General features: G+C 52.4%; 1 protein-coding gene across 1 annotated transcript in view; it reads right to left on the reverse strand.

Moving 5' to 3' along the window:
* KIF1A (kinesin family member 1A) overlaps positions 1-24,611 on the reverse strand; it is a 92,538-nt gene extending 67,927 nt beyond the window's left edge. The window contains 2 exon segments of the mRNA XM_057551448.1: positions 1,244-1,411; positions 24,473-24,611. Of these exon segments, the coding sequence (XP_057407431.1) occupies positions 1,244-1,349 (106 nt within the window). The 5' untranslated portion in view covers positions 1,350-1,411; positions 24,473-24,611.
* Positions 24,612-26,368: the final 1,757 nt, after the last annotated feature.

Consider the following 26,368-nt stretch of genomic DNA (forward strand, 5'->3'; position numbering starts at 1 on the left):
CTGGTAGATAACAGAAGGGGTGGCGTTACTCAGGTGCGGGCGAGGCCTATCCTCCTCCTACACCCCAAGGTCCGCTCGGTGCGGCTCACACCACCGGAGCCTGCGGTGACGGCAGCAGCTCCAAGTGCAAACCTCCCAGCTGAGCCCCGCCAACCCCACAGCTGGGAGAGAGGACGGCGAATTCTTGCTCTAAGTCACCAAGCGTGGAGGTGGGCTGACCAGCAGGAGATGACCCAAACACTGGTTTGACTTCCAGGGGACCCCAAACAAGCCCTCTAACCTACAGTGTTAGAAGCAAGGATGCCGGCTCCCTTTGTGGGTAAGGGTGGGTGGGTGGGGCCGGGGAGGGGGCTTCCGGGTGCCGGCATCGCTCTGTTCTCAGCAGCGGGGTGCTGCTGAGAACTCCCTGAGCTGCACACTGGGCTCTGTCCACTCTTCCGCAAACGTGTCCCAACTCAGGACAAAGTCTGCGGCACCAGAAAGAGCAAGGGGAGGCTCGGGGCCAAGTCCCCTCTGCTGCCCCGGCAGCCAGGTCCTGTGCGCTAGAGCGGCCCTGGAGGCCATGCCCGTCCTTCGGACCTTCTCGAAATTGCCATTCTGTCTCTTACTACTCCTTGTTCATCCTGTTGACCCTAGGCCTCCTACTTCTCAGAAAGGCTTGAGATGACTTACAATTAGAAACAAAACAAAAGAGCAGACAAAGTAAAAAGCAGCTGAAACAAGACAAGAAATCAGGAACCTTGTGCCCTGGGTTGAAAAGTGGCCCCCGCCAAAATTCCTGTCTACCCCGAACCTCAGAATGTAAGAAACAGGGTCTTTGAAGATGTAATCAGTTGTTGAAATGAGGTCATACTGGATTAGGGTATGCCCAATGGTCAGTGTCCTTATCAGGCCACACAAAGACACAGACATTCAGGGAAGAAGCCACGTGATGACAGAGCAGAGATTGGGGTGATGCAGCTGCAGGCCAAGCTGGCGGCCGCAACTGGAAGCCACAAGAGGCAGGAAGGATCTTCCTCCAGAGGAGTGTGGCCCTGTCAACACCTTGGTTTTGAACTCTGGCCTCTACAACTGTGAGAGGATAAATTTCTGTTGTTTTAAGCCACCCAGTTTGTGGTCATTTGTTACTGCAGTCCCAGGAAACCAGCACCCGGGGTGGACAAGGAGGGAGCCAGGGCCGGGAGGCCCAGGAGCCATGGCCCCGAGGGACCAGCAGCAACGGCAATCCCATCGCAATACTCACTGGTGGTGCTTCCGGACATCTGGATGATGCACTTGGAGTCGCGGCTCATTTCCCGGGAATTGAAGGGGCGGACGCGCACCGCCACCTTCACCGAGGCCCCAGCCATCTCTGCGGCCTTTGTGGGTCACTCCGAGTAGCGGCAGGAGCCCCAGCAGGCACAGGAGACACCTTGGGAAAAAGGGAGACGTGAGTTAGAAACAATACCCAAAAAGGCAGAACAGATGTTTCTGGCTGGCAATGACAGGGGCTAAATGACACCTGCTCGGATAACCAGTCCGCAAGGAAGAGGAACGGAGCAGGGCAGCTGCAGGTGAGAAATGCCACGAGTTTTGGGAAAGAAAGCCAATGGGATGAGAGGAGCCTAGGAAAGCTGGAACCTAACAAGAAACAGCCAATTCACTCCCTGGGACCCGGAAAGACTCCAGGTGCCTCTGAAGGTCAGAGGCTGTGTGGGACTGAAAACATGTGTTTGTGGAAAGTTAGCAGAGGGAGCGTCAGGCCATGTCATGGGTTAAATTGTATCCCTTGAAAATTCACATGCTGAGTCCTAAACCCCGGGACCTCAGAACGTGACCTTATTTGGAGACAGGGTCCTGGCACTGTAGCTGGTTAAGATGAGGTCCCACTGGAGTGAGGTGGGCCCTGCCCAGGGTGGCCAGTGTCCTTATAAAAGGAGATGCGCACAGGGAGAGTACCACGTGAAGACAAAGACAGAGGTCTACAAGCCAAGGACTGGGGGTAAACTGCCGAAAGGCAGGAGAGAGGCAGGCAGTGGTTCTCCCGCATGGCCTCAGAGGGAACCACCCTGCAGACCTGGGACTTCCAGCCTCCACACTGTGAGACAAGACATTTCTGTTGTCTAAGCCCTCAGTCTGTGGTACTTTGTTACGGCAGCCCCAGCAGAGTAATGAAGACCCCGAGACCACCTACCCCACCTAGTGAACATCCAGGACCTGCCCCCTGCCCCATGCCACTGTCAGGCAGGAGGCCAGAGGCTACCCTCTGGGAGAGTGAGGCTCGGTCCAGCCTGGAGTTCTGAGGACCAGCTGAAGGTGGGTGTGAAAAGCCCAGTGAAGATGCCCAGTAGTGGGACCCCAGCCTCCAACTCCTGCTGCAGGGCCCCCACCTGCTGGCTGCCAGGGAAGAGGGCAGGGTTCTCTGCTGGGGAAACTGAACAGGACCACACCCTCTAGCAAGCAATACAGAGACTAAAACAAATAGAAAAGGAACACAACAGAAAGAGACAAAGCGGGAAGAGAAGAAAAAAAATGTTTAAATACCTTGTAATTAATACCCTCAGAAAGAAAATTTACTCACCCATGAGCAAGTGAAGGATGCTTTTTTTAAAAGGACCATTTAATGAATAAGAAAGAGTCCTTGGAAATTAAGACTATGAAAACAGAACCTTCAAAAGTAAATAAAAAGGTTGGAAATACAATTAAGTAATTTTCTGTGTGAGGAGAGAAATAAAATTTGGGGATCAATGAAAAGAAACTATTAAAGAAAGAATTCAAGAAAACTTCCCAGCACAGCCAGTCAAGAGTTTCCAAGTTCAAAGGGTCTACCTACCCCACCTGCTATAAAAAGTCAGAAACCACAGCAAACTGTGAAATTTCAGAACCTCAGGGCTAAAAGGAAGATTCCAGAAGCTTCCAGAGAGAAAGGATGGAGACTCAGAATGGTATCAGCATCTCATGGATACCAGATGAAGAAACACTTCCAAATTGCGGAGGAACGGCGACTTTCAGCCTAGAACTCTGAGCTCAGCCACACCACAACCGGGAGGGAGGGTGAGAGGAAGACCCAGGAAGACTGTGCAGGAGGCTAGAACCTGAGCTCCAGCAGGTAGCTGGTGGGGCAGATGTGGGTGCGGGCCCAGCCCGGAGGATGGTGAAGGGGTCCCAGCAGGACCCTGGGGCTGCCTCGAGGGGGCGACGCCCCTCATTGGGGGGCAATGGAGGGGAAGCAGCCGGGGAGAAGACCGGGCTGCGAGGCGGGAGGTGGTCCCCCCACGTGGAGAAGCATCCGTCAGAGAGTTTGATGAGAGATCAGTGATGACCCCAGGCATTATGTCATCACTTATTCCTGACACAATGTTCTTCAAAGAAAGAAAATATAAGCAATATATGCACTCCTGAGAGCAGCAGGAAAGAATGTTCACTAGTTCTGCTGGTGTAAACACAAAACACTAATCAACACACAGGAAACACAGCAGGAAGACCGGGAGAGGTGTTGCATGTGGCGGGGTCGTTAGCAGTGCGAAGGGGCAGAAAAGCTGACTCTGTCCCAGTGGGATCTAAACGGATCAGAGAAAACCAAACACGGACTGGGGAGGGTGAGGCCCGGGCGGGGCTGCTTCTCCCGGGGAGACTCGCAGCCCTGACGGACCTCGATGCCACGTCTCCATGTGTTACTTTGGCAGAATTTTAAGAACAAACAAAAGGGAAAAGCCAAGGGGGAACCCACGGCGCGGCCAGGCTCGGGGCAAATGCTTGAGGAAGGAGGGCGAGGGCGCGGCCGCTGTCGGCCACCACGGAGTGAGCCTCTGCCCGCGGCTGCCACTCCCTGGGCCTGCTTGGCCACCACCCGGGGGTGAATGTGAAGCTGACCCTCACGTCCACTTGAAGGTCACACTCACACGGAGGAGGCCCCCCCCCCACCCCCCGAGGACGCAGGCCCCGGGCAGGCTCCAGGCCAGGTCTGTGCCGGCTCGAGAGGACTGTCCCTCCCTGGGCTGGAAGCCCACGGGCCCGAGATGAATGGACAGAGCAGTGCCCACGAGACTCGGATGAGCCGGGAGGGGGGGCAGGGCAGGAGGGGGTTGGTTTCCCTGGGGTGGAGCAGGGGAGTATCCAGGCCAAGGAAGTGGGGACTCAGGCAGCAAGGCCTGCGTCTGGCAAGGGGGCGCCCACATGACACCCCATCCTCCCCTTTAGAGGGGCGGCCCCTGGGCACCCACCTGCCTACCCTACGCGCAGGGCAGCTGCTGGACTCCCAGGAGAGGGAACCCTGGGGAGAGGGGCAGGCCGAGGTGGCAGGCCCCCTCCCGCCTTGGGGCAGGGCCTGGGGCACAGGGCACCCGCCTCTCCCAGCTGGCTCCAGGCTGGCCCCGGAGTCCAGCAAGGACAGTAAGCTCCACCCAGTACGGCGGGCAGTGGTCCACCCCCCCGCGTGTCAAGATCAGGGCAGGGGTATGTCCAGGGGCAGCGGCCTGAGGGGCCCAGGAGGGCCAGGGGGAGGGGAGGCGTGGCGAGGTGCCACCCGTGGCTCCAAGGCAAGGACACACGGGGGCTGAGTGTCCCTGTGGGCAGCAGCCCAGCCCAGTCACAGGCAAGGGGACAGTCCATAACGCGGGGGCACACAGAGCCTCAACCCTCACCTGGCAGAAAGGTAAAATCCATGGGAATCGAAAAGGCTTGGAAAATCTTGTTTCCGGATGACCAAGAAGGACCTACTGTAGAGCACAGGGAACTCTGCTCGATGTTATGTGGCAGCCTGGATGGAGGGGAGTCTGGGGGAGAATGGATACATGTATATGTATGGCTGGGTCCATGTGCACGTGAAACTATCACAACACTGTTCATCGGCTATACTCCAATATAAAATAAAAATTAAAAAAAAAAAAAGTAAAAGAAAATCTTGTTTCCACCAAAGCTGCCGCCGCTGAAGACCAGGTGATATGTTGCCTGAGCTGCCATGGCCGACCTACAACCCGTGACCTAGGAGGCTGAGCCCGCCCTGCCCTGCAGGCGGCCCGCAGCCCCGAACCACACAGCTGGGTGGGGTCTGCTGAGAGGCCCCTTCCTGTGTTCAGGCTCCTGTCCCCGCGGGGCCACTGCGGGGCCCTGCCTATCAAGGGAAGGTTTTAACGTCCTAGGATCAGAGCGCTCCTCAAGCCCTCGTGTCCACAGAAAAACACCGTCATGTGTGTCCCGAGGCTCGGCCTCTGCAGAGCTGTTTCCACTCCTCCCCGAGCACCTCGAGCCCCAACGGTGCCCCCGCCCCAGGCAGGGCCGCAGCGGCTCCCAAGCAAGGCCGGTACCCAACGGCCGTGGCCCAGGCAGCCTCCGTGGCATGGAAGGAAGAGGGTCAGGCAGCCCCGGGCTGAGGGCTGTCAGGGACCACGTGGAGCCAGTCCCACAGGGGCTCAGCCGGGCCCGGAACCGCCCTGTAACTCCCTCTCCTGAGCCCCAGCCCAGCCGTCCAGCCCCGCCGGAGACCCAGAGCGCGTGCCCTCCCCTGCGACAAGGGGCAGTGACCAGACGGGCTCTCTGCGAAGGGAAACATGACCTTGGCACAGCCGGGCCTTTAAATCACCAACGCGTCAAGGACGTTTGCAGTAGAATGTCCATGCGCACCGTCCCCCTGGGGTCTAGCTGGCGGCCACAACTTGATATGGTTTCCAAGCCATCAGGAAAAGGGATGATTTATTCAGCAAACCAAAAGGATAGGGCAGACAGCCCTAACCAATGGGACAGAAGTCTACACAACGTCCCCCTGTCCTAACTCACGCCGGATCCCGGGGTCCGAGTCCTGAGACCACACCCAGGTCACCTTGAGGGGAGCAAACCGTGTCACAGAGACTCGGGTGCAAGCCTGGGGTCAGGGGACCAGTCCTGGTCCTGCCTTTATCTCAGCTGTATGACCCAGCCCTTGGGCCTCGGTTTACCCATCTGCAAAATGACAGGGTTGAGGAGGTTGGTCCCAAAGTGATTTCGCCTCTGGGGTCCTGGGCCTCTGGGGAATGTCTGCAGCCTCTGCAAACTGTGACGCTGCCTTCCCCGGGGCTGCAGGGCACCGGCCAATGCCACAGCTGCTCACCCACGGGGACTCGGGGCTGAGGAGGGGCTCCTGGGAACAGGGAGGGGGACAGGCTCAGGGCAGAGAGCTGTTGGTCACAGGAAACAGAATTCAGCCAGGAGCTCTCAGGGCTTCCCCCTACCGTTGTCTAAAATGAACTTGGATGTCGGTTAAGTGGTGAGCCCCCTGTCACCAGAGGCATCCAAGTAGAGCAGAGGCTGGGGGGAGACTCTCCCACACTGAGGTTCCATGACATCTCCCCTTCTGAACAGGGAATCTTCTGCCTCAGTCTCCCTGCCTGTAATTGACACCCTCAGGAGGATCTGGCCAAAAGACCCCCTTCTAGAATGGGGCAGGGACCTCTGTGCATGGACCCCAGGACCAAGAGCAGGAGGGGCCTGCAGAGTCCCTGGGGCCCCTCTCTCTACAGATGGGGGAGGGCATGGCCAGGGCGGAGGTCAATGCTGTAAAGCCCCAGGGCCAGCTCCTAGGCTCCCCAGAACTCCCCAGAGCAGGCTGGGCACGGAGCAGGACCGTCCCCTCAGGCAACACAGCTCTTCCAGAGGCTACAGGGAGAGAGGGAAGTGCCAGACCAACCAACGACTGAGGGCCAACGGGTTCAGGACACGAGCAAAAGCCCAGGTGGGTGGGGGCAGAATTCAGGGGCTGCAATCATGCCCAGCTCCACCCCACAGCCCCTCACAGTCACGAGTGCGCCCTCATCTACACACCACGAATGTTTTCTCCAACAGTGTTTCACCTTCTTACATCCATGAATGACCATCCAGGGTGGGGTGGAGGACGTACCTCTCTGAGCATCCATGTTTCCTTATGCGGGAAAATCTCTGCCCTTTCGAAACTGAAAAAAGCCTTAGGACATTCTGGCTGGAGTGGGAAGAGCAGGAACAAGGTCAGGAATTCTTGGTGAGAACGCAAACTGGGGTGAGGTTTCCAGCAAGCCTTTAGCAACAGGCCTTATGCCTTAAAAATAAAGGCCGTATCCTTTGAATAGGTGATTCCCAAGTGCCGAAATAGGTAATAATTAGAAACGAAGACAATATTTATGAAAGATGTTCAATTTGACATTGCAAAATTTTCAGTTCTCCTCAGATTCAGCTATATTAATTCAGTGCAATTCCAGTAAGCAAAATATTCCAACAGGATTTTCAGTGGAATTTGGCAAGTATTTGGAAGAGAGTTTTGAAAAATAAGAACAAAGAGGGGGTGCATCCCCTACCAGCTATCATATTTACTCTAAAGCTACAATAATTTACAAAGTCTAGTAGTGACACCAGAACAGAGAGATCAGTGGAAAAGATGAAGCTTGGCCACAGACACACACACACACACACACACACACAGACAAATCCAGCAGATGATAAAGCAGCATTGCAGGGATTGGGTAAGACTGGTATCGGACAATTGGCTATCCCATGTTGAAAAATAGAGCTAGAACTTTATCTTGGAATGTGTTACAAGAACATATAGGAGACTCTGCTTATGGCTCTGGATAGAAACTCTGCATTGACACCAAGCATGAAAAACAAAGGAGGACTTGTGCGTCCAGATGGCAGAATGGCTGGCGGCAGAGGGTTGCTCCCTCCCCTCCGTGCACAACTAGAGGAGCTGCAGACAATTTTTAAATCTGTTTGAAGGTCTAAGAGCTACAGAAGCCACGCAGACAGGCAGGCCAAGATTCCAGAGATGGGGCTACTGGGGCAGGGGAGGACTTTCCCCAGCACTTTCTCCCTGAGTGTTTTGCATTCTGGTCACGGGCTCGAGGCTGGGAATCTAGAGTTTTCCCAGGCAGAAAGCCGTTGCTGAGGGATGGAGAACGTGCAGAGCTTTTTGGTCGAGAAAAACAAAACTTGAGAGGTCAAGATCCCAGGAGAAAGAAGCAGAGACTTAAGCTGAACAAATGGTCAGTTCTCCCCTTAAGACATCTGCCAAACTCCGAAGGCATGAGGGGCGGAAGTTTAAAACTCAAGTAGAAGCCTCTGGAAATCAAAGAGAAGTCTTCCACGGTCTCATGTGCCAAGGAGTCAGAGGTTAGAGTTCAGGGTCCACTGGGACGAGGGGCCACAGCAATCACGCCAGGGTCTTATTTGAAAGCCCTGAAAGGCACAGAATCTAAAAGCAGGGCAGAACCACACGTAGGCTACACCTTATCAAACTGCAGCCAGCCCTGACTCAGCTTGGTCTCTGACTGAATGAGGCATGACCTTCACTCCATCTGCCTGGAAGAGAAAATCTGAGCCATCTGGAGCCTCGAATATGCATTCAGAGGCAACATCTGAGACTAATCAAAACTCACAAGGCATGAAAAGAGACAGGGCTATATGACTCAAAACAAATTGGGAAAGAAAGGTAAAAAGAAAAAAAGAAACAAACCTACATATGATCCAAATCTAGGACTTATCAAACAAGGACTTTAAAATAATCATGACTGGGGCTTCCCTGGTGGCGCAGTGGTTGAGAATCTGCCTGCCAATGTAGGGGACACGGGTTCGAGCCCCGGTCTGGGAAGATCCCACATGCCGCGGAGCAACTAGGCCCATGAGCCACAATTACTGAGCCTGCGCGTCTGGAGCCTGTGCTCCGCAACAAGAGAGGCCGCGATAATGAGAAGCCCGCGCACCGCGATGAAGAGTGGCCCCCACTTGCCGCAACTAGAGAAAGCTCTCAAACAGAAATGAAGACCCAACACAGCCATAAATAAATAAATAAATAATTTTTAAAAATGCTAAATACGTATATATTTATAAAAAAAATAATCATGACTTATATGTTCAAAATAAGAGAGAAAAGGATGGAGAAAATAAATGGAAAATGGAGAATTTTGCAAGAGGATTTGAAACTATAAAAAAGAATCAAATGGAAATGTTAGAACTGAAAACACAATAACTGAAATTAAGAACTGAAGAGATTAGACACATCTGAAGACAGTGTTCATGAACTGGAGAACAGGTCAACAGAAAGTTAAAGACCAGAGAAAACAAAGAATGGAAAATGTAAAAATGAGAGTCAGAGAAATACAGGACACAGTGAAATGGTCGAACATGCATGTAACTGAAATCTAAAAGGAGAATAATGGAATAGGAGAGAAGCAATACTTTAAAAGATAATGACCATTAATTGTCTAAAACTACTGAAGTATATACATCCATCCAGATTCAAGAAGCTCTGCAAACACAAAGAAAACTACACCAATGCACATCATAATAACACTGTCGAGCACCAAAGATGAAAAGAAAAATCTTAAAAGCTGGCAGGAAAATAAAAACCTTTAAAGGAACAAGAATAAGATTGACAATTGAGGACTTCCCTGGTGGCACAGTGGTTAAGAATCCGCCTGCCAATGCAGGGGACACGGGTTTGAGCCCTGGTCTGGGAAGATCCCACATGCTGTGGAGCAACTAAGCCTGTGCACCACAACTACTGAGCCTGTGCTCTAGAGCCCGCAAACCACAACTACTGAGCCCATGCACCACAACTACTGAAGCCTGCGTGCCTAGAGCCTGTGCTCCGCAACAAGAGAAGCCACCGCAATGAGAAGCCTGCACACCACAAGGAAGAGCAGCCCCCGCTCACCACAACTAGAGAAAGCCCGTGTGCAGCAACTGAAGACCCAATGCAGCCAAAAATAAAATAAATAAATGTATATTAAAAAAAAAAGATTGACAATTGACTTCTCAACAGAAATGATGGAAGCCAAAAGATACATTCTAAGGTTTCAAAGTTAAGTAGAAAAGTAATCATTTATATTAGACTGTCAAGGATACTTGTTTCAATTGCTAGGGTAACCATCAAAACAGCAGAGAAAGAATGTATAACTAACAGGTTAATAGCAAGATAAACAGAAAAAATTTAAATATTTTTATTAATCCAATAGAAGGCAATAAAGGAGGAAAAACAGAACAAAAAAAAATGTCAAATGGAAAATGAAGATTTAAGACCCTAGATAAAAGCTCAAGTCAATTAGTACGGACCATTACTCCAAGTCAAATGTTACAGTTGTCAGAACAGATTTTTTTTTAAAGTTATAGTCTGTTGACAAGAGACATCTTTAAATAAAAAGACACAGAGAGGCTGAAAATAAAAAGATAAAATTTTTTGGTTTTCCTATTCTTTTTTTTTTTGAAGTGGACCATTTTCAAAGTCTTTATTGAATTTGTTACAATATTGCTTCTGTTTTATGTTTTTTGTTTTATTGTCTTTATTGGCCACGAGGCATGTGGGATCTTAGCTCCCCGACCAGGGATCGAACCTACACCCCTTGCATTGGAAGGCGAAGTCTTAACTACTGGACTGCTAGGGAAGTCCCCGGTTTGCCTATTCTATCAGCTACTGAAAAGGAAAAATGTCTATCATGCACATTCTTTTAAAGCGCCCATGAAACATTTACTAAAATTAGCCATATGCTGGTCATAAAGTAAACGCTAACGAATTTCAATTTAAAATTAAATTCATTACATTCATAAAATTAAATTCATATGTTCTCTGACCACAGTAGAATTAGGCTATACATCAATACCAAACAAAAAAGCAATAAAAAACCTACAACCAGGACTTCCCTGGTGGCACAGTGGTTAAGAATCCGCCTGCCAATGCAGGGGACACGGGTTCGAGCCCTGGTCTGGGAAGATGCCACATGCCGTGGAGCAACTAAGCCCGTGCGCCACAACTACTGAGCCTGCGCTCTAGAGCCCGCGATCCACAACTACTGAGCCCGCGTGCCACAACTACTGAAGCCTGCGCACCCTAGAGCCCGTGCTCCGCAACAAGAGAAGCCACCGCAATGAGAAGCCCGCACACCGCAACGAAGAGTAGCCCCCGCTCGCTGCATCTAGAGAAAGCCCGCGCGCAGCAACGAAGACCCAACACAGCCAAAAATAAATTAATTAATTTTAAAAAACCCCAAAAACCCTACAACCTCTCGACTGTTTGGACATAAAGCAATACAATTCTAAATAACCTATGGGTCAAAGGAAAAAAAACTCATTGACTATTAGAAAATATTTTGAACTGAATAATGATGATACAACATATCAAAGCTGTGGAGTGCAGTTCGCGCACAACTCACGAGGAAATGTATAGCTTTAAGTCATGGGGGTCGAGGTGGGGAGTCCTTCACAGCAGTCCCAGGTCGATCCAGAACCCACCGTCCCCAGGGAGCCATGGGTTTGCCAGGCGGACCTTCGGGACTTGAAGGTTTGCCTTGAGAAGGACCCGGTGCACGTGAACCAGCAGCTGAGGCTCTGCTAGAGCAGGATTGTCCTCTTGTTCACCCCTTAACCCTGGCGCCGGCAGGAGATGCCTGGAGATGTCAGGGAGGAGGGTGGACGTGAGCATTTGAGGAGGCGTCAGGGCAGGAAAAGTGCATCAGTCGCTTGTGAGCACTGACTCTCTAAGTCATGGAGATGGACGAGATCAAGGAGGGAGAAGGGTTAGAAAGGAAGAAAGAAATGCGGAAGGAGCAGGTGGGGAGAAGTCTCAGGAATCTAGCTACTTCTCTAGCAGACTTTGGACCCGTCTGCCCAGGGCAGCTGGGGGCCCAGTTCCTGAGCCTTGTGAGGACGTCCGCCCGCTGCTTCCCAATTTCCCTCCGTGCCTTTGGCTTTCCTGGACCTGCTGTCAGTTACCACATGGGTTCTGCTTTTCATTTTCCCAAATGTGGGTGCTGAGCCTTGTCTTCTGTTTTTTTATCCTTATGGAAGCATTTAGGTCTTTCTTTAGTTTACCTCTACTGTTATTTCAGTGGCATTTAAGGAGGGAGAGAAGATAAATTAGAAATGATGAACCAAATACTAAATTCTATATAATTCTATTTATGTAACTTCTGAAACAGGCCAAAAATGAGCAGAATAGCACATTATTTAGCAATCTAGAGCTAAATAACAACAGTAACAACAACAAAAAAGTAACAACAAACAGCTAAAGGGAGTTGAAAGAGGTTGCGGATAGAGAGCAAAACCTGCTGATTTCTAAATGATACATTTCTGTAGATACATTCGACTCTTCTAAATAATGCTCATATTTTACCTAAAAAGAATTATTTTTAAAATAATTACCAAACGGTTCAGGGAAAGAGGGAGAGAGAAAGCTAGCTCACTTTCGGTTGACAAGCGCTGGTGTGCATGAACACAAAAATCAGTTTTGCTCATTAAAATTAATATTTCAAGACTGATGGGGGGAGAAAGGTGATTGACAGACTCCCATTTCTGGCAATATGATGGATGAGATACCCTCCCATTAGAAATCACCTAGAAATTTGGGATAGATAACAAGCATCAGAATAAAAGAGGAGGGCTTCCCTGGTGACGCAGTGGTTGAGAATCTGCCTGCCAATGCAGGGGACACGGGTTCGAGCCCTGGTCTGGGAAGATCCCACATGCCGCGGAGCAACTGGGCCCATGAGCCACAATTACTGAGCCTGCGCGTCTGGAGCCTGTGCTCCGCAACAAGAGAGGCCGCGACAGTAAGAGGCCTACGCACCGTGATGAAGAGTGGCCCCCACTTACGGCAACTGGAGAGAGCCCTAGCACAGAAGCAAAGACCCAACATAGCAATCAATCAATCAATAAATAAAGGAGTTCCTTTAAAAAAAAGAATAAAAGAGGAGAATTCTGGAAAAGGGGGGAAAAGAGGAAGGAGGAGCTGAAATGAAAGTGGGGAGCCCATCCCACAAGCCCACCCAGAAGGAAGCTGCAGGCGTTTGCTGATGCCAGAAACGCAGAGAATTGGGTTTCACCTGCTGAGTGGGGGGATGGGAGACACAGCCTCAAACACAGGCAGTCGGGACTGGAACCAAATATCACAGAAAGTTGGATCCTGCAAAGTCACAGCCCCCGTGCAGTGGAAGGCTGGGGAAAGCCATCTGCCGTCAGAGGGATGTGGGCATTGGTCTGAATGATTCTCAGCTCCATGTGGTGAACAAGCCAGTGCTTCTGAGAATCTGAGGCCACAGATCTGACCTCATGCAGGTTTGGGTCTAAAATTCACCTGCACGATCAGGGAAGCCCAAGGTTGAGAAATTAGCTCAGAGTAGGTCTCGGGTGTTTGCACCCAAAGCACCTCACAAAGGCAGACACAAATCCTCCTTGGAAATAGCTTCCTACCCTTGGGGTCCCAGTATTCCCGGAGATGAAGATCAGTCACATAGGAGCTGATGGTGAAATATTACCCAACACAAGAGATGAAATTCACCACGAGAATCAGGAAAAAAAAAAAGGAAAAGAAAACCAGAATTAGATCCTCAAGGACCTCAGATGTTACAATTGTCACATACAGATTATAAAATAAGTGCACTTAAAATGTTTACAGGGGCTTCCCTGGTGACGCAGTGGTTAAGAATCTGCCTGGCAATGCAGGGGACACGGGTTTGAGCCCTGGTCTGGGAAGATCCCACATGCCGCGGAGCAACTAAGCCCGTGAGCCACAACTACTGAGCCTGCGTGTCTGGAGCCTGTGCTCCGAAACGGGAGAGGCCGTGACAATGAGAGGCCCGCGCACCGCGATGAAGAGTGGCCCCTGCTCGCCGCAACTGGAGAAAACCCTCGCACAGAAACGAAGACCCAACACAGCCAAAAAATATATATATATAAATAAATAAATTTATTTTAAAAAAATGTTTACAGAAATAAGCAGGAATGGGAAATAATGCAGTAAAATATGAGGGAAAAACCATGCAGAACTTTTAGATTTAAAAATGTAATCCTTTAAATTTTAAAACTTAGCAGACACATTAATCAGCAAATTAAATGGAGCTGAACAGAGAATTAATGAACTGGAAGATATGTCAGAAAAAATTACCCAGAATGGCCCCAGAGAGACGAAATGATGAAACCATAAAACAAAGGTTAGGAGTCATGCAACATGGAATAATTCATTAATTTACCATGGCAGTTTTAACACACCTCTCACTAACTGACAGATCAAGCCGACATGTAATTAATAAGTATGTAGAAGATTTGAACAACATAATTATCATGAACTAATGAACATATGTGCTCCCTTGCCCTCAAAATTTAGAGAAACACACACTTTTCTAACACATAGGGAACATTTTCAATATTTTACCTTGTAGTAGGCCATAAAGAAACTCCTAATAAATTTCAAAGACTCTGTAATGATCATGTAATGTGAACACAATTAATTGTGTTCATGTAATTAAATGATCATGTAATTTGAACACAAATAAATTAAAAATCAATAAAAGATCACTAAAACCCATATGTTTAGAAATTTTAAAAAATAAACTGCTAAATAACCAACACACAAAAAACAAAAAATCACTATAGAGTTATAAATAAACTTAGTAGTAAATGATCATGCAAATACTACCAGCAACATTTACAGCACTTCCACATCCAGCCATGAAGGAGTTACAAGGACCATACTTAACCTCCCACTGTAAACAACAACTAGCAAACTGGACAAAATAGATGAAAATGACTGTTTTCAGACATGGCACAAAAGGCACTGAGAGAAGGGAAACATATGAGTCTCCCTTCCCTCCAATCACTCCACATCTTCCCAGAGGCAATTTACAGACCTCACGCACTGGGAGGTGGGACCCAAACAGCTCAGCAACTCTGATGAGTTGGGGAGATGGAAGTCAGAGTTTGGGTAGGTTGCAGCTGCTGGAATCTGTGGGTCAGAGTTCTGGAAAGGAAACAGTTGCTCAGTAACAGAGCTCCAGAAATCTGCATAGGGATACCCTGGCATCTTTGTAGACTCCTAGCCCATGCCCATGGACTGGACAAAGAAGACTGAAGACTGAAGAATTCCCAAAGCTACACAAAGTCAGAAGGCATCTGTGCTTCCACCAGCCAGAATACAGTTCTCTTGATCCCTCCACCCCAGGCCCCCAGACATTCAGTAGAGACCCCAAAGAAATCATACTTTAGTGTGGGCTTAACTATTCCCAAAGTGTAATCTACCCTAGAGCAACTCTAAAAAAGCTTAAAATCAGGCCTTGAAGGATCAAATAAGTCCTCAAGTAATTTAACTGCCTGCCAAAACAAAGCCCAACATTCTTTACAGGAAGAAAGCACAATTCAGATGCTCCACAATGTAGAAATGTCTAGAATTCAATTTTAAAAATTACTACACATGCCAAGAAGCCAGAAAAGATGACCTATAACCAGGAGAAAAATTTGTCAGTAGGAACTTGAATTTTCCTACAATCATTAAATAAATTGATTCAATAGTTTAAAATATTAACCACGAAAAAAGTAGAAGACTTAGATACTTTTTATGAGTTCTACCATATATACAAAAAAACAGATATTTCCAATCTTATACAAACTTTTTAAGAGAACAGGAAAAAGAGAGGGAAACAGAAGGAGAAAGATTATATCCCCAACTCATTCACTGAGGCTAATATGACCTTGGCATCAAATTAGACAAAGAACATTTGAGAAATAACCAATTTCACTGATGAACATAGATAGAAAAGTTCAAAATATTAGCAAGACAGTCCAGCAGAAAATAAAAAAGATAATGTAGTAGGTTTATTTCAGGAATACCAGTATGGTAATATAATGCATGGTTTAACATTAGGGTATCTATTAATACAATTCACCACATATCAGATTAAAGGAGAAAAAGGCCAAATGAGGTCCTCCATAGATACTGAAGAAGCATTCAGTCATTTTCAAAATCCATTTGTGATAAAACTCTTGGCAATAGGAGGATAAAACTTCTTTAATCTCATAATAGGTATCTAGTAAAAATCTACCCAAATACCACACTTAATGGTGAAATAGTAGGAACATTTCCTTTAAATTCAGGAACAAGTTCCAGATGCCTGCTGTCACCACTTGTATTTAACACTGTAGCAAAGGTTCTTGCCAGAGTGATAAGGCAAGACAAAGGAATAACATCGGCAAAATATGGGTTGGAAAAGAATAAAACAAATTGTCATTATTTGCAGACTATTTGCTTATCTACACAGGAATCAAGAGGATCCAGAGACATATTATTTGAATTAGTGGGAAGGGTCAGCAAAGTTGCTAGGAACCAACCACGTGAGTATGCACTAGAGACAAGAGTTTTAAAATATTTTTAAGGTGGCATTTAAAAAATAACCAAAAATATAAAGTACCTTCATAGAAATAAATGTCACAAAGGATACATACAACTTTTATGAAGAAAACTTTTAAACTTTACAAAAACATTATAGAAAATCTAAATAAATGAAGAACAACAACCTGTTCATGAAAATGAAATTTAAATGTCTTAAAAATGTTTATTTTCACCCAAATGAATCAAAACATTCAATGTAATTTCAAATGAAATCACAAACAAGTCTTTTTGTGAAACTGGACAGATTGCTTCTAAAAATTTATATGGCATAAGATACTATAAATATCAATAACAAGCTTGAAGAAACACAAGAGGTAGAAGGCAACTGGCCCCACCAATAACAAGACTTAATATAAAGCTGTAGTAATTAAGACAAGGTGGTTGGGACAAGTAAGTCATCACCATTGTAACAGAAGGGACCCCAGAAACAGATCTGCACACACAGCCCTTCTGACATCTGACAAGGAGGCTTTACAGGCTGATGAGAAGAGAAAGGGGTGCTGAACCAGTGATGCTGAGAAAACAGGTGTCATGGACTGAATGTCCGTGTCCTCCCCAAATTCCTATGTTGAAACCCTACCCTCCAGTGTGATGGTGTTAGGAGGCGGGGCATTTGGGAGGTTATAGGTCATGAGGATGGAGCCTCATGAATGGGATTAGCGCCCTTATAAAGGTCCCAAGAGAACTTGCTCCTTGTCTCTGCTCTCAGCCACGTGAAAACACAGTGAGTCAGCCATCTGCAACCTAGAAGAAGGCTCTCACCAGAACCTGGCCATACTGGTACCGTGACCATGCTGCGCCCGGACCAAGCTCGTGCCCTGATCTTGTACTTCCAGCCTCAGAGCTGTGAGAATTAGTTTCTGTTGTTTTTAAGCCCCCCAGTCTGTGGTATTCTGTTATAGCAGACTAAGACAGACTAACACAACTGGCCAGTCATACAAAATTAGATCCCTTTTTATTCCAAAACAAATTCCATGCAGACTGAAGACCTAAATGTGAACAACAAAGTTTTGGAAGAAACCGAACACTGTTATCTCCATGCTCACCTTTAAGAAGGATTTCTAAGCCCATGGAAGACACCAAAAGGAAAAGTCCAGGCATCAAGATACCATTGAAAGGGTGAAGAGAAGCCCACCCACCTAGAGATGTCTGTAGCACATATGATCAACAAGGATTCATGTGCAGAACATATAAAGGACAGACAAAAATCAAAGAAAAGAGACACAAAAGAAAAAATGGGCAAAAAGATATGAACAGGCAAATTACAGGACAAGATACTGAACCACAATAGTAATTAACAAAGTGTTGTCTAAAACCATACCCGACAGATCACAACATTAAACCGTCTGACAACCCCAACTGTTATAAGGATATAGCAACAGGAACTTACAGATCACCTGGGAAAAGTTCATTGGTTCAACTGCTTTGAAAACAACACGGCAATTTTCTAGTAAGGCTGCAGACCACGTGGCCAGCAGCTGTGCAACTAGAGATGTTGTGCATGAGCCCAGGAGTTGGGAGGGAGGGAATGGAGACGCCTAAATGCCCCCCAGCTGGAGACCAGTCAGTCATACAAGAGCTCCATCCAGACATAAAAGTGAATGAAGCATCCTAGGGAATCTCACAAACATGGTTCAGGCAGCAACGTGCAGACAAGTGGACACGGTGAGATCAGCCAGTAAAGCCTCACACTCCTGGCAACACTACTGAGAGCCCAGGGGTAAGCAATGGAGTTCTGAGAATGCTGACGCCGAATTCAGGGTGGCGGGGAGACCCCTGGTCAGGGGTCCAACCGACTGGGGCCAAGGCCTCGACGTGGACCTCCAGGATGTCAGCAGCGCGGACGGACCTCTACACGCTTCAGTGGCCCCATGTGCAAAGCGGGTAAGACAGGCCCTCCCCCGACTCCATGAGGATTAGGGGAGCGGTCCTCTGTAGTACAATAGCGGGGCCTCCGGGGGCTCTAGGCTGAGGGCTCATGGACCCAGCGGTGGGCAGGAGTGGGCAGTGAGACTGAAGAGGGGGCCCTGGGTGCAAGTCTGCCTGTGGAACCACCACTTCGATGGTGAAACCCTCACCCCTTTCCCTGCCCCCTCTTCACAGAGGGCCGTGGCTTCCAAATCCTCAGACAAAAGGTAGGAGGCTCTTCCCTACAGAAATGGAAGAAAACACCAAGCAAGAGTGAGGTCCTCGATGTGGACGCTGGCCCCCTGCACTCTGGCGCTGGGGGCACAGCTTGGCATCCGGCTCCCACACCTTCGCCTAAAGCAAACCTGCCACTGGGCACCCCCCCACCCCACACTCGGCTCCAGTCGGAATCCCACCCAGATCGCAGGAACCCTTCCACTACCCAGCAGACCTCCCAACGTCTTCAAAGTGAAAGACCAGTAAACCAGCAGAAAACAAGCCCTGTGAGAAAGAGTTAAACCATAGGCAAAAACAAGCAAACCAACAAAAAGCCTTTATAAACTTACTCAGAATGTTTCAAGAAGATGCTACATTCTCAAAACAAGAACAGGATGCTAAGAAACGGGAACACTTAGACACAAGGAAGATGGTTCTTTTAGAGATAATCAGTGTAAATGCTGAAACACAAAACTTCCCCAAAGAACTCGAAAATGAAGTCCAAAACTTGTCCAGAAAATAGGACATAAACGAGGAGACAGAATGAGAGAAAAGGCCAGAACACAGAAGACCAATGCCTGAACTCAAGGAGGAAAACAGAAAAAATGAAAGGGAAGAAACACGAACAGATGAAAGAAAGAGCTTGTCTTCAGTTGAAAGGTCCCACTGAGCACCAATAAAAACATAAACCTACACGTAACCCAACTGCGTGGCTGGTCAGGAGTCCACGGATGAAGAAAGGATCCTAAAAGATTCCAGGGAGGAAAGTCAAGTTGCTGACAAAGATTTCTCATAGGTGACTGGATGCAGAAAGTGATGATGACAAAGGCTTCAGAGTGATTTACCAACAAAAAGTGCCCCCAGACAAAGCATCGACCCAGCGTGAGGACAGAGCAAAGACACTCTCAAGAAGCCAAGGACTCATCACCCTTTTTAGGATGTCACACAAGGATGTGCTTGAGCCAAACAAGACAGGAAACTAAGAAAGAAGCTGCTCCGGGGCCCAGAGAACAGAGAATCCAGCCCAGGGGATGCGGCGAGCAGCAGGAGGGAGGTGGCTTCCGGGGGTGCGAGTGCCAGGAAAGAGGGGACGCAGCAGAAGAGAGAAGGTGACTGAGAAGCTGGGGGAAGGTGAGGATGAAAGAAATGCATTCAGTTCAAGAAAGGGACAGCTGAGATCGCCCCTGATCTGGGCCTGGCCCACCGCATCACTGCTCGTCCTGGAGCTGCCACCCTCCTGGGCACGGCCTCGGCCGTGGTATAGCCCTGGCCCCAGAAGCGGGTGGAGAGTGAAGACCAGATGACACTAGCAGCTGAATGACCCTCTGCCCCAGCCCCATGATGGCCCCCCAGAAGCATGGTCCCCACTGACCCACAGGCCTTGGGCCTTGACGACCAAGCCCTGCCCCTCACCATCCTGGCTTGAGCTGATGACAGATGGGGAAGGAACCTGAGGGCCACCTGAGTGTTACTTGCAGGGCTGAGACTGGGGTGGGGGGCCAGGACTCCTGACACCCCTGAGGACAGGCCAGAGGCTGGGCTAGGGGCGGGGCCTGCAGGGAGCTGGGCCTACAGGAGCAGTTGGGGCGTTCCCACCCTTATCCCAGAGCTGCATTTCAGAAGCCCTGGCAGGCCCTGACGGAAACACAGAGACACACAGACAATCCCCGCCCCTGACAGAGAGGCAGCTGCTCGCCCTGGGGCCACAGGACATGAACTCCCTGGGCTAAAGCCACTGGCCCAACAAGGAACCGGCATTTACTGAGTGGCCACTGCGTGTAAGGCACTGTGCTGGCACGGGATGGGGTGGCAAAGGGGTGGGGTGCGGGGAGCAGAAAGTGCTAGAAGAGCAACGTTTTTGGAGTCAGAGGCAGCTGGGGTGGAATCCCAGGTCCTCTGTGACAAGTCACATGCTTTCTCAGGAGCCTCAGCCTCCAAATCTGAAAAATGGGGGCAATGCCACCTGCGTGTTGAGGTGTTGGGAGTGCGGACAAGGGGGCACACGGAGGTGTGCAATGCAGTCTGCCCCTAATCAGTGTTCACCTCCTCCTCACTGACCCCCAAACTACCTACGTGGGGTGGGGTGGCCCTCAGGGGTGCTTACGGCAGGCTTCAAGGTGCTGGCGGCACTGGAGCGGGGCTGGAACCTCACAGTGGGGGGTCATGTGGAGCGGGGCTGGAACCTCACAGTGGGGGGTCATGTGGAGCGCTCCAGGGGAGAGAGGACCAGGCGGGAACAAGCCGGGCGAGGGCTGCAGAATCTGTGTGTGTGAGTGTGTGTGGGAGCGTGTGTGTGAATGGGTGTGTGTGTGTGTGTGTGTGAATGTGTGATTGTGAACGTGTGTGTGTATGTGAGTGTGAGAGCGTGTGTGTGAATGTGTGAGTGTGTGAATGTGAGTGTGATTGTGAATGTGTGTGTGAATGTGAGTGTGTGTGAGAGCGTGTGTGTGAATGTGTGAATGTGTGAGTGGGTGTGAATGTGTGTGTGTGATTGTGAATGTGTGTGTGTGTGAATGTGTGAGTGTGTGTGTCTGCGTGTGTCTGTGTGAGTGTGTAGCCGAGTAGCGGCTCCAGTCAGCCCAAGGGCCAAGTGGGGAAGGGTGAGGAGTGAGATCAGGAGGCCAGGGCTGGGGGGTCCTGGCTTGTCCTCCCCAGACCCCAGGGAGCCCTGAAACCCAGGTAGAGGGAGGGACAGGGGGGGCATTTCCCCACCCCGGGGCTCCTGAGCGGGGGATGAGGCGGGGGCGGGGGAACCAGGGCTCAGCCGGCCCAGACACAAGGACAGGATTAGGAGATTATATCCAGCAGAGGCATTAGAGAGGCAGCAGGCAGAAGCGAGGCCCAGCCTCCCAGGCGGTGTGTCCTTCCCGATCCCAGGGGTGACACCTAGGAGGCTGCAAGGGGAGTGGCTTCCGGCAAGCAGGGGGGCAGCTGGGAGGGAGCAGTCTCAGGGTGGTGTGTGTCGGGGGAGGGCAAAGCCCGCAGGAGGGGCTGGGAAAAAAACCCAGAGGGGTCAGGAGGCTCAGCCTCAGCTGACCTTGACCGTACCCTCCACCCTTCCAACGTCTCCATTACTCTGGGCTGGGGCGCTGGGGGAGCCTGGGGTCAGCCAGCGCCCCTCGGCCCGAAGCCAGGACCCCGGTGGTGCTCAGCAAACCTGCTAGAACAGGTGGGATGGTGAAGCACACCTGCCATCAACCCCATCCCCGCCCCCTGCCCTGGGCCTGCCTGTGCAGGGTGAGGCCAGGTGGGGAGAGTTCCATCAGCTAACTGGACAGAACAGAGTACCGAGCAGGCCCAGCAGCCTGGCGGTGCCCCTGGGCACCCTGGCAGAGCCGAGAGGTTTGGGGGAGGGCATGGTCCAGCCCCTCCAGCACTCTCAGAGGTGCTCCAGGGTATGGGCAGGGGAGTGGCACACCTGGGTAGGGGTGGTGAGCCCGGTCCTTTGGGCCTAAGAACACTGAACGGGGAGTGCTCTAGGGAGCACGTGGGACTGGGCAGGAGGGCAGTCACGCACTCGTCCTGGGGGTCACTCGCTGCGGAGTGACCCCTGGCCAGCCACTCTCCATCCCAGGGGGGCAGCCCAGGCCGCTCCAGACTCAGGAGGGTCTCAGGTCTGAAGGGCTTGGCAGGCCTGAGCACAGGCCCTGGTCAGTCAATCCTAAAGTCCAGGGTGGGGTTCCCGGTGCTGGTAACCCTTCCACGGGCCCCAATCCTGTGATAGCCGGACCCCATGAGAATGTCCCCCCACCCTGCCACGCCCAGCTCACCCAACCTGGCTGGCCTATTTGAGCTGAACGGGCCTATGAACACTGCCCCACCCCTTCCGGGCCTTCTCCTGAGGCTACGCCCCCCATCTCCACCTCCCACCCATGTCTGTCCCCCCACTCCCGGTCCCTCCCCCAACCCCATCCCACCCTCCACAGAGCCCATGGGAGGACTTCCCTGCTCTGCGTCCAAAGGACGTGGTCAGCCCTGGGTCAGCAGTGGTGACACCAGGGGGACTGAAGGGGGACAAGGCTGGGTGGCTGGGCCCCCTGCGCCCAGTGAGTCTGGGTGTGAATCCCGGCTGCGCACCACCTCCGGGCTTTAGGCACAGCCTCAGCTTCCACCCGGCCGTGGCTGGCCCATCGGGAGGCCCCAGGACGGGCGGTCTATGGGCCACTCCAGCGGGGGCAGGCGGAAGGGAGGACACTCGGTAGGGGTAGCACCCAGTGGGTGGACATACAGCAGGCCTCTGGCAGGCCCTCCTCAAAGGGGCCCCCCCAGGAGCCTTGGGGTTGAGGGGCCCTGACTGCACACCTGACCCTCCCTCTGTCCTGTGGACCGCACCCCACAGGCAACTCCCTGCTCAGCTTCAGATCCGGGCAGAGCATGGGATGGAGTTTCTAGTCCCTTCCCTGGCTTTGACCCAGTACCCTCACCAGACTTCACACGCAGGTGGAGACTGACTGTCCCCTCCACCCCGTCTGGGTCTCTCAGCCAGTGGCCTCCTTGCAAGCATCAGCCCCTGAAGGTTCCTGGATCTCGACCCCAGCCAAGTGCAGCCCTGACACCTGGCCCTGGCCCGGCAGCACCCTTCACCCTACACTGCAGACACTGCAACCCACGGCAAATGCCACACCTGCTTCATTCCTGACTCCCCCCATCCCTCAGGCTCAGCCAAGGCGGGCGGCCGACCACACCTGCAAAATGGCCGCCGCAGGTACAGCCCCAAGCCCCCACTCCAGACCCCAGAGCTTCCCTTCAAACCTGCAGCAGCTTTCTCAGACCGAGAGGGGGATGGGCACGGTTGCCCCGGCAAAGGGCCCTCAGCCAGCTCGGGAGCAGGGGGAGGGTGGGTTAGGTGTGACTGTCCTGCAGAAGCGCGCGCTGGGTGTCGCGCTGACTCCCCAGGGTTAGGACAGGGACAGCCCTGCGCCGCAGGGGCCCCTCCGCACCACCTCCTCTCCGCAGCCGCAAGATCCAATCCTTTGCTCTAACAGGCCTTTATCCCAGCAACGCAGGCATCCCCTGGAGGGGGAGGCCGCTTGGGGAGGGGTCCGCGGGTCTCTGTGGGAAAGTCCCTCTTCCCGGGAACGTGGGCGCGCATCGGGTCCGCGCCGGGGCGATGTCGCGCCCGCGCCAGGCAGGCCCCATGACTTGGCATTCCCTCCTTCCCCTCCCCCCTCCGCCCCTGCGGCCCGCGATCCCCCAGCCCACCCAGCGCCAGGCAGACTGCGGACCCTCCCTGCCCGCCGCGAGGGCTGCGCGGTGGGTTTGGAGGGCAAGTAAGGGCGAGAGGCAGCTTAAAGGACTAGCGAAAGGGTCTAAGCTGCAGTGTCCCTGTCATCCGAGCCCAGGCGCCTGGGGAGCGCCGCCAGCCGAGACGTCGCGGCCCCGCAGCCCCCTCCCCTCCTGCAGGCCACACCTGTTACTGGGGCGCTGGCTGCGTGGACGCAGGCCGCGTCCGCAGGCGGCCCCTCCCAAACCGTGGGTCTTTCTGGAAGGGAGAAGGGGTCTCTTGGGAGGAGGACGCGACTTGGGGTGGGGCGATGGGCAGTCTCGGAGGTGCGCACCAAGCTGGCGGCCCAGCCCTCCCACCGCAGCCCCCGCCCGCCTGTTTGGCTCTTGGCTCCAGCATCCGCCCTCTCCCACCCCGGGGACCAGGGCCTCTGCTCGCGCCCGGCCGCCCTGAGTGCCCTCCCCTCCGGCCCGGCCGCCGCAGTCGCGCCCCCTCCCGGATGCCCCATCCGCATCCTCTCGCCTTCTCTCCATCCCTCCCCTCCCCCCGCCGGTCCGGTCGCAGTCCCGGCCGCATCCCTAGGAATGGCTGCACTCCAGGGGAGGGGAAGATCGGGGAGGGGAAGATCGGGGAGGGGGGAGGGTGTCTCGAGATGCAGCCAGCTGCCTGCGCCCTCCCCGTAACGACCCCCGCCCATCCCAGACGAGAGTCCCCCTGCAGCCGGGGCCGCAACGGAGGGGCTTTTCCAGAGGGCCCTGCTCAGCTGCTAAAGAAGGGCGGACACCCCTGAATTTGCACCATTGTTCTCCGCGGGGACGGGGGAGGGTCGGGGGAAGGGAAGGGGCCGCGCGGCGCCAGCGCCTCTGGCCGAGAAGAGGACGCCAGCGCAGGGCGCGAGCTCCCCGCCCCGGGGCGCAGTCGATGCAGGTGCAGGATGCGGGGTGCAGGTTCGGGACGCGGGGCTCGGGAGGCCGGGAGAGCCGCTGCCCTACCTCTCCGGCGTCACTGGCGGCGGCCCGGCATGAGCACGGGCATGGGCGCGGGTCCCCGAGCGCGGAGCTGCTGCCGCTCCCGGGCTGCTCCCGGCGCTCTGACGGCGGCACCGCGTGACGGCTGCGGGCCCCCGGCCCGGCCCGGCCCGCCCCGCGCCCCTCCCGCCGCGCTGGTTGGCTGCGCGCGGCGCCCAAGCCCCAGCCGCCAGCTGGTTTGTCGCGCGGGGAGAGGGACGGGCGTCGCGGCTGCGGCGGGGATGGGGCTGGGGCCGGGCTGTGACATCACCGCTGACACCGCGGTGCGATAGGTGGGGGAGTGGGGGACCGACACCCGGGCCCGGACGCGCCGCCCCCTCCCCTGGCGCAGCCCCGGGCCCCCCCCCCCCGCCCCCGAATTTACCCACGGATCCCGCGCGCCGGGCCCTCCCCGACTCGGACCTCTTTTAAGTGAAACCACTAAATCTTCACCTGCCCCACCCGCGATGCCAGCAGTACAAACGCATCGACGCGGAAGGACAAAACTCGGGTGGCCCCCTTCCTTGCACCATGGAGGGGCTGTCGGGGGTGGTAGGGATACTGACTTCTAGGTGTAACAGGTGAGTTTTTCAATCGCGCCTGGCGTCTGGGCCAGAGCCCTGGAGGGAGACCAGAGCATCGCAGACAGCCCTCCTGGCAGGGATGATGCGCCCGGCCGGCCAGTGGACCTGCCGCTTCTCCTCCCGTCATGCCTCGGGTGGAGACCCCCGCCATCCTCTCGCCCCACTCCTCCAGGTCGTCAGCGCCCCCGTCCTCACACCCTGTTTCTCCAGCTTAACTTCCTTGGACCAAGCCACACGCGGCTCTCGGTCCACACTGGCAAACCCCAGCCTTTGTCAATCGCCCAGCCGGAAAGCAGGCCACCAGGGACGGACTGGCATCTCTGCGTGCCACCGACGTCCATCCGCATACCCCATTGCTGGGCGACTTTGACAAAGCCTCTGGCCAGCTCACCCACCGGAACTGCGGTGGGTGCGGTGACGTCCTGCCGCCCGGAAGCCGGGGCGCCGGGACCCCCTTCCCACGCAGCGCCTGCGTCAGCCTCCTCCGCATCCCCGGGGCCTCGGTGGCGTCGGGCGGGTGCCAGGCGCTGCCCCCAAGGTTTACCCGGTTAACCATTTACTCCTCACACTGTGCAGTAAGGGAGGTGCTTCACCTCAGTTTGCAGCATCCGTGGGGCTTGTGCCTTGAAAGTAGCAAGGGCACAGACACATACGCTTCTGCAAAGGAGGCCACCCTACCCTCCAAAGCCCCCTAGGTAGCTTCTGTTCTTCTATTCCCTGGCACCACATGCATAAAAGAGAAGTTATTGTTCTTCCAGACTTTTGGTAGAAACAATAAAACTATGTGGACCCCCCAGGGAGGGTGGGTCTTTTATCCTTTCTATTTCCATCGTAGTTATCCCTCTGGTCAAATTCTCTATTTCTTGAGCCAAATTTGACATTTTACATGTTTCTCGGAATTAATCCATTTCACTGAGGTTTTAGAATAAATACTAGCATATTTATTCTTATACCTACTGTTTCTGTACTTATTTCTCCTTTTTATTCTGTATTTTGCTTATTTGCATTTTTCTCTTTTTTAATATTTTCAAAGGACAAACTTGTACTTTGTTAATCTTCTCACCTTTCCCTTTATTTCATTTATTTCTGTCCTTATCTATCATTTCCTTCCTTCTTGGTTCTTTGGATTTGATCCGTTGCTCCATCTCGAGGTAAATTCTTAGCTCATTTACTTGTAACTCTTCTAAATTTCTGATCTATTTAAAGCCACAAAATTCCTTCTATAGCACTGCCTTAGCTGGGCCTCACAAAATTTGAACATGCAATGTTTTCATTTTCATTCAGACCGAAATATTTC

The sequence above is a fragment of the Balaenoptera acutorostrata genome, chromosome 8 (assembly GCF_949987535.1).
Source record: "Balaenoptera acutorostrata chromosome 8, mBalAcu1.1, whole genome shotgun sequence".
Lineage (NCBI taxonomy): Eukaryota > Metazoa > Chordata > Mammalia > Artiodactyla > Balaenopteridae > Balaenoptera > Balaenoptera acutorostrata.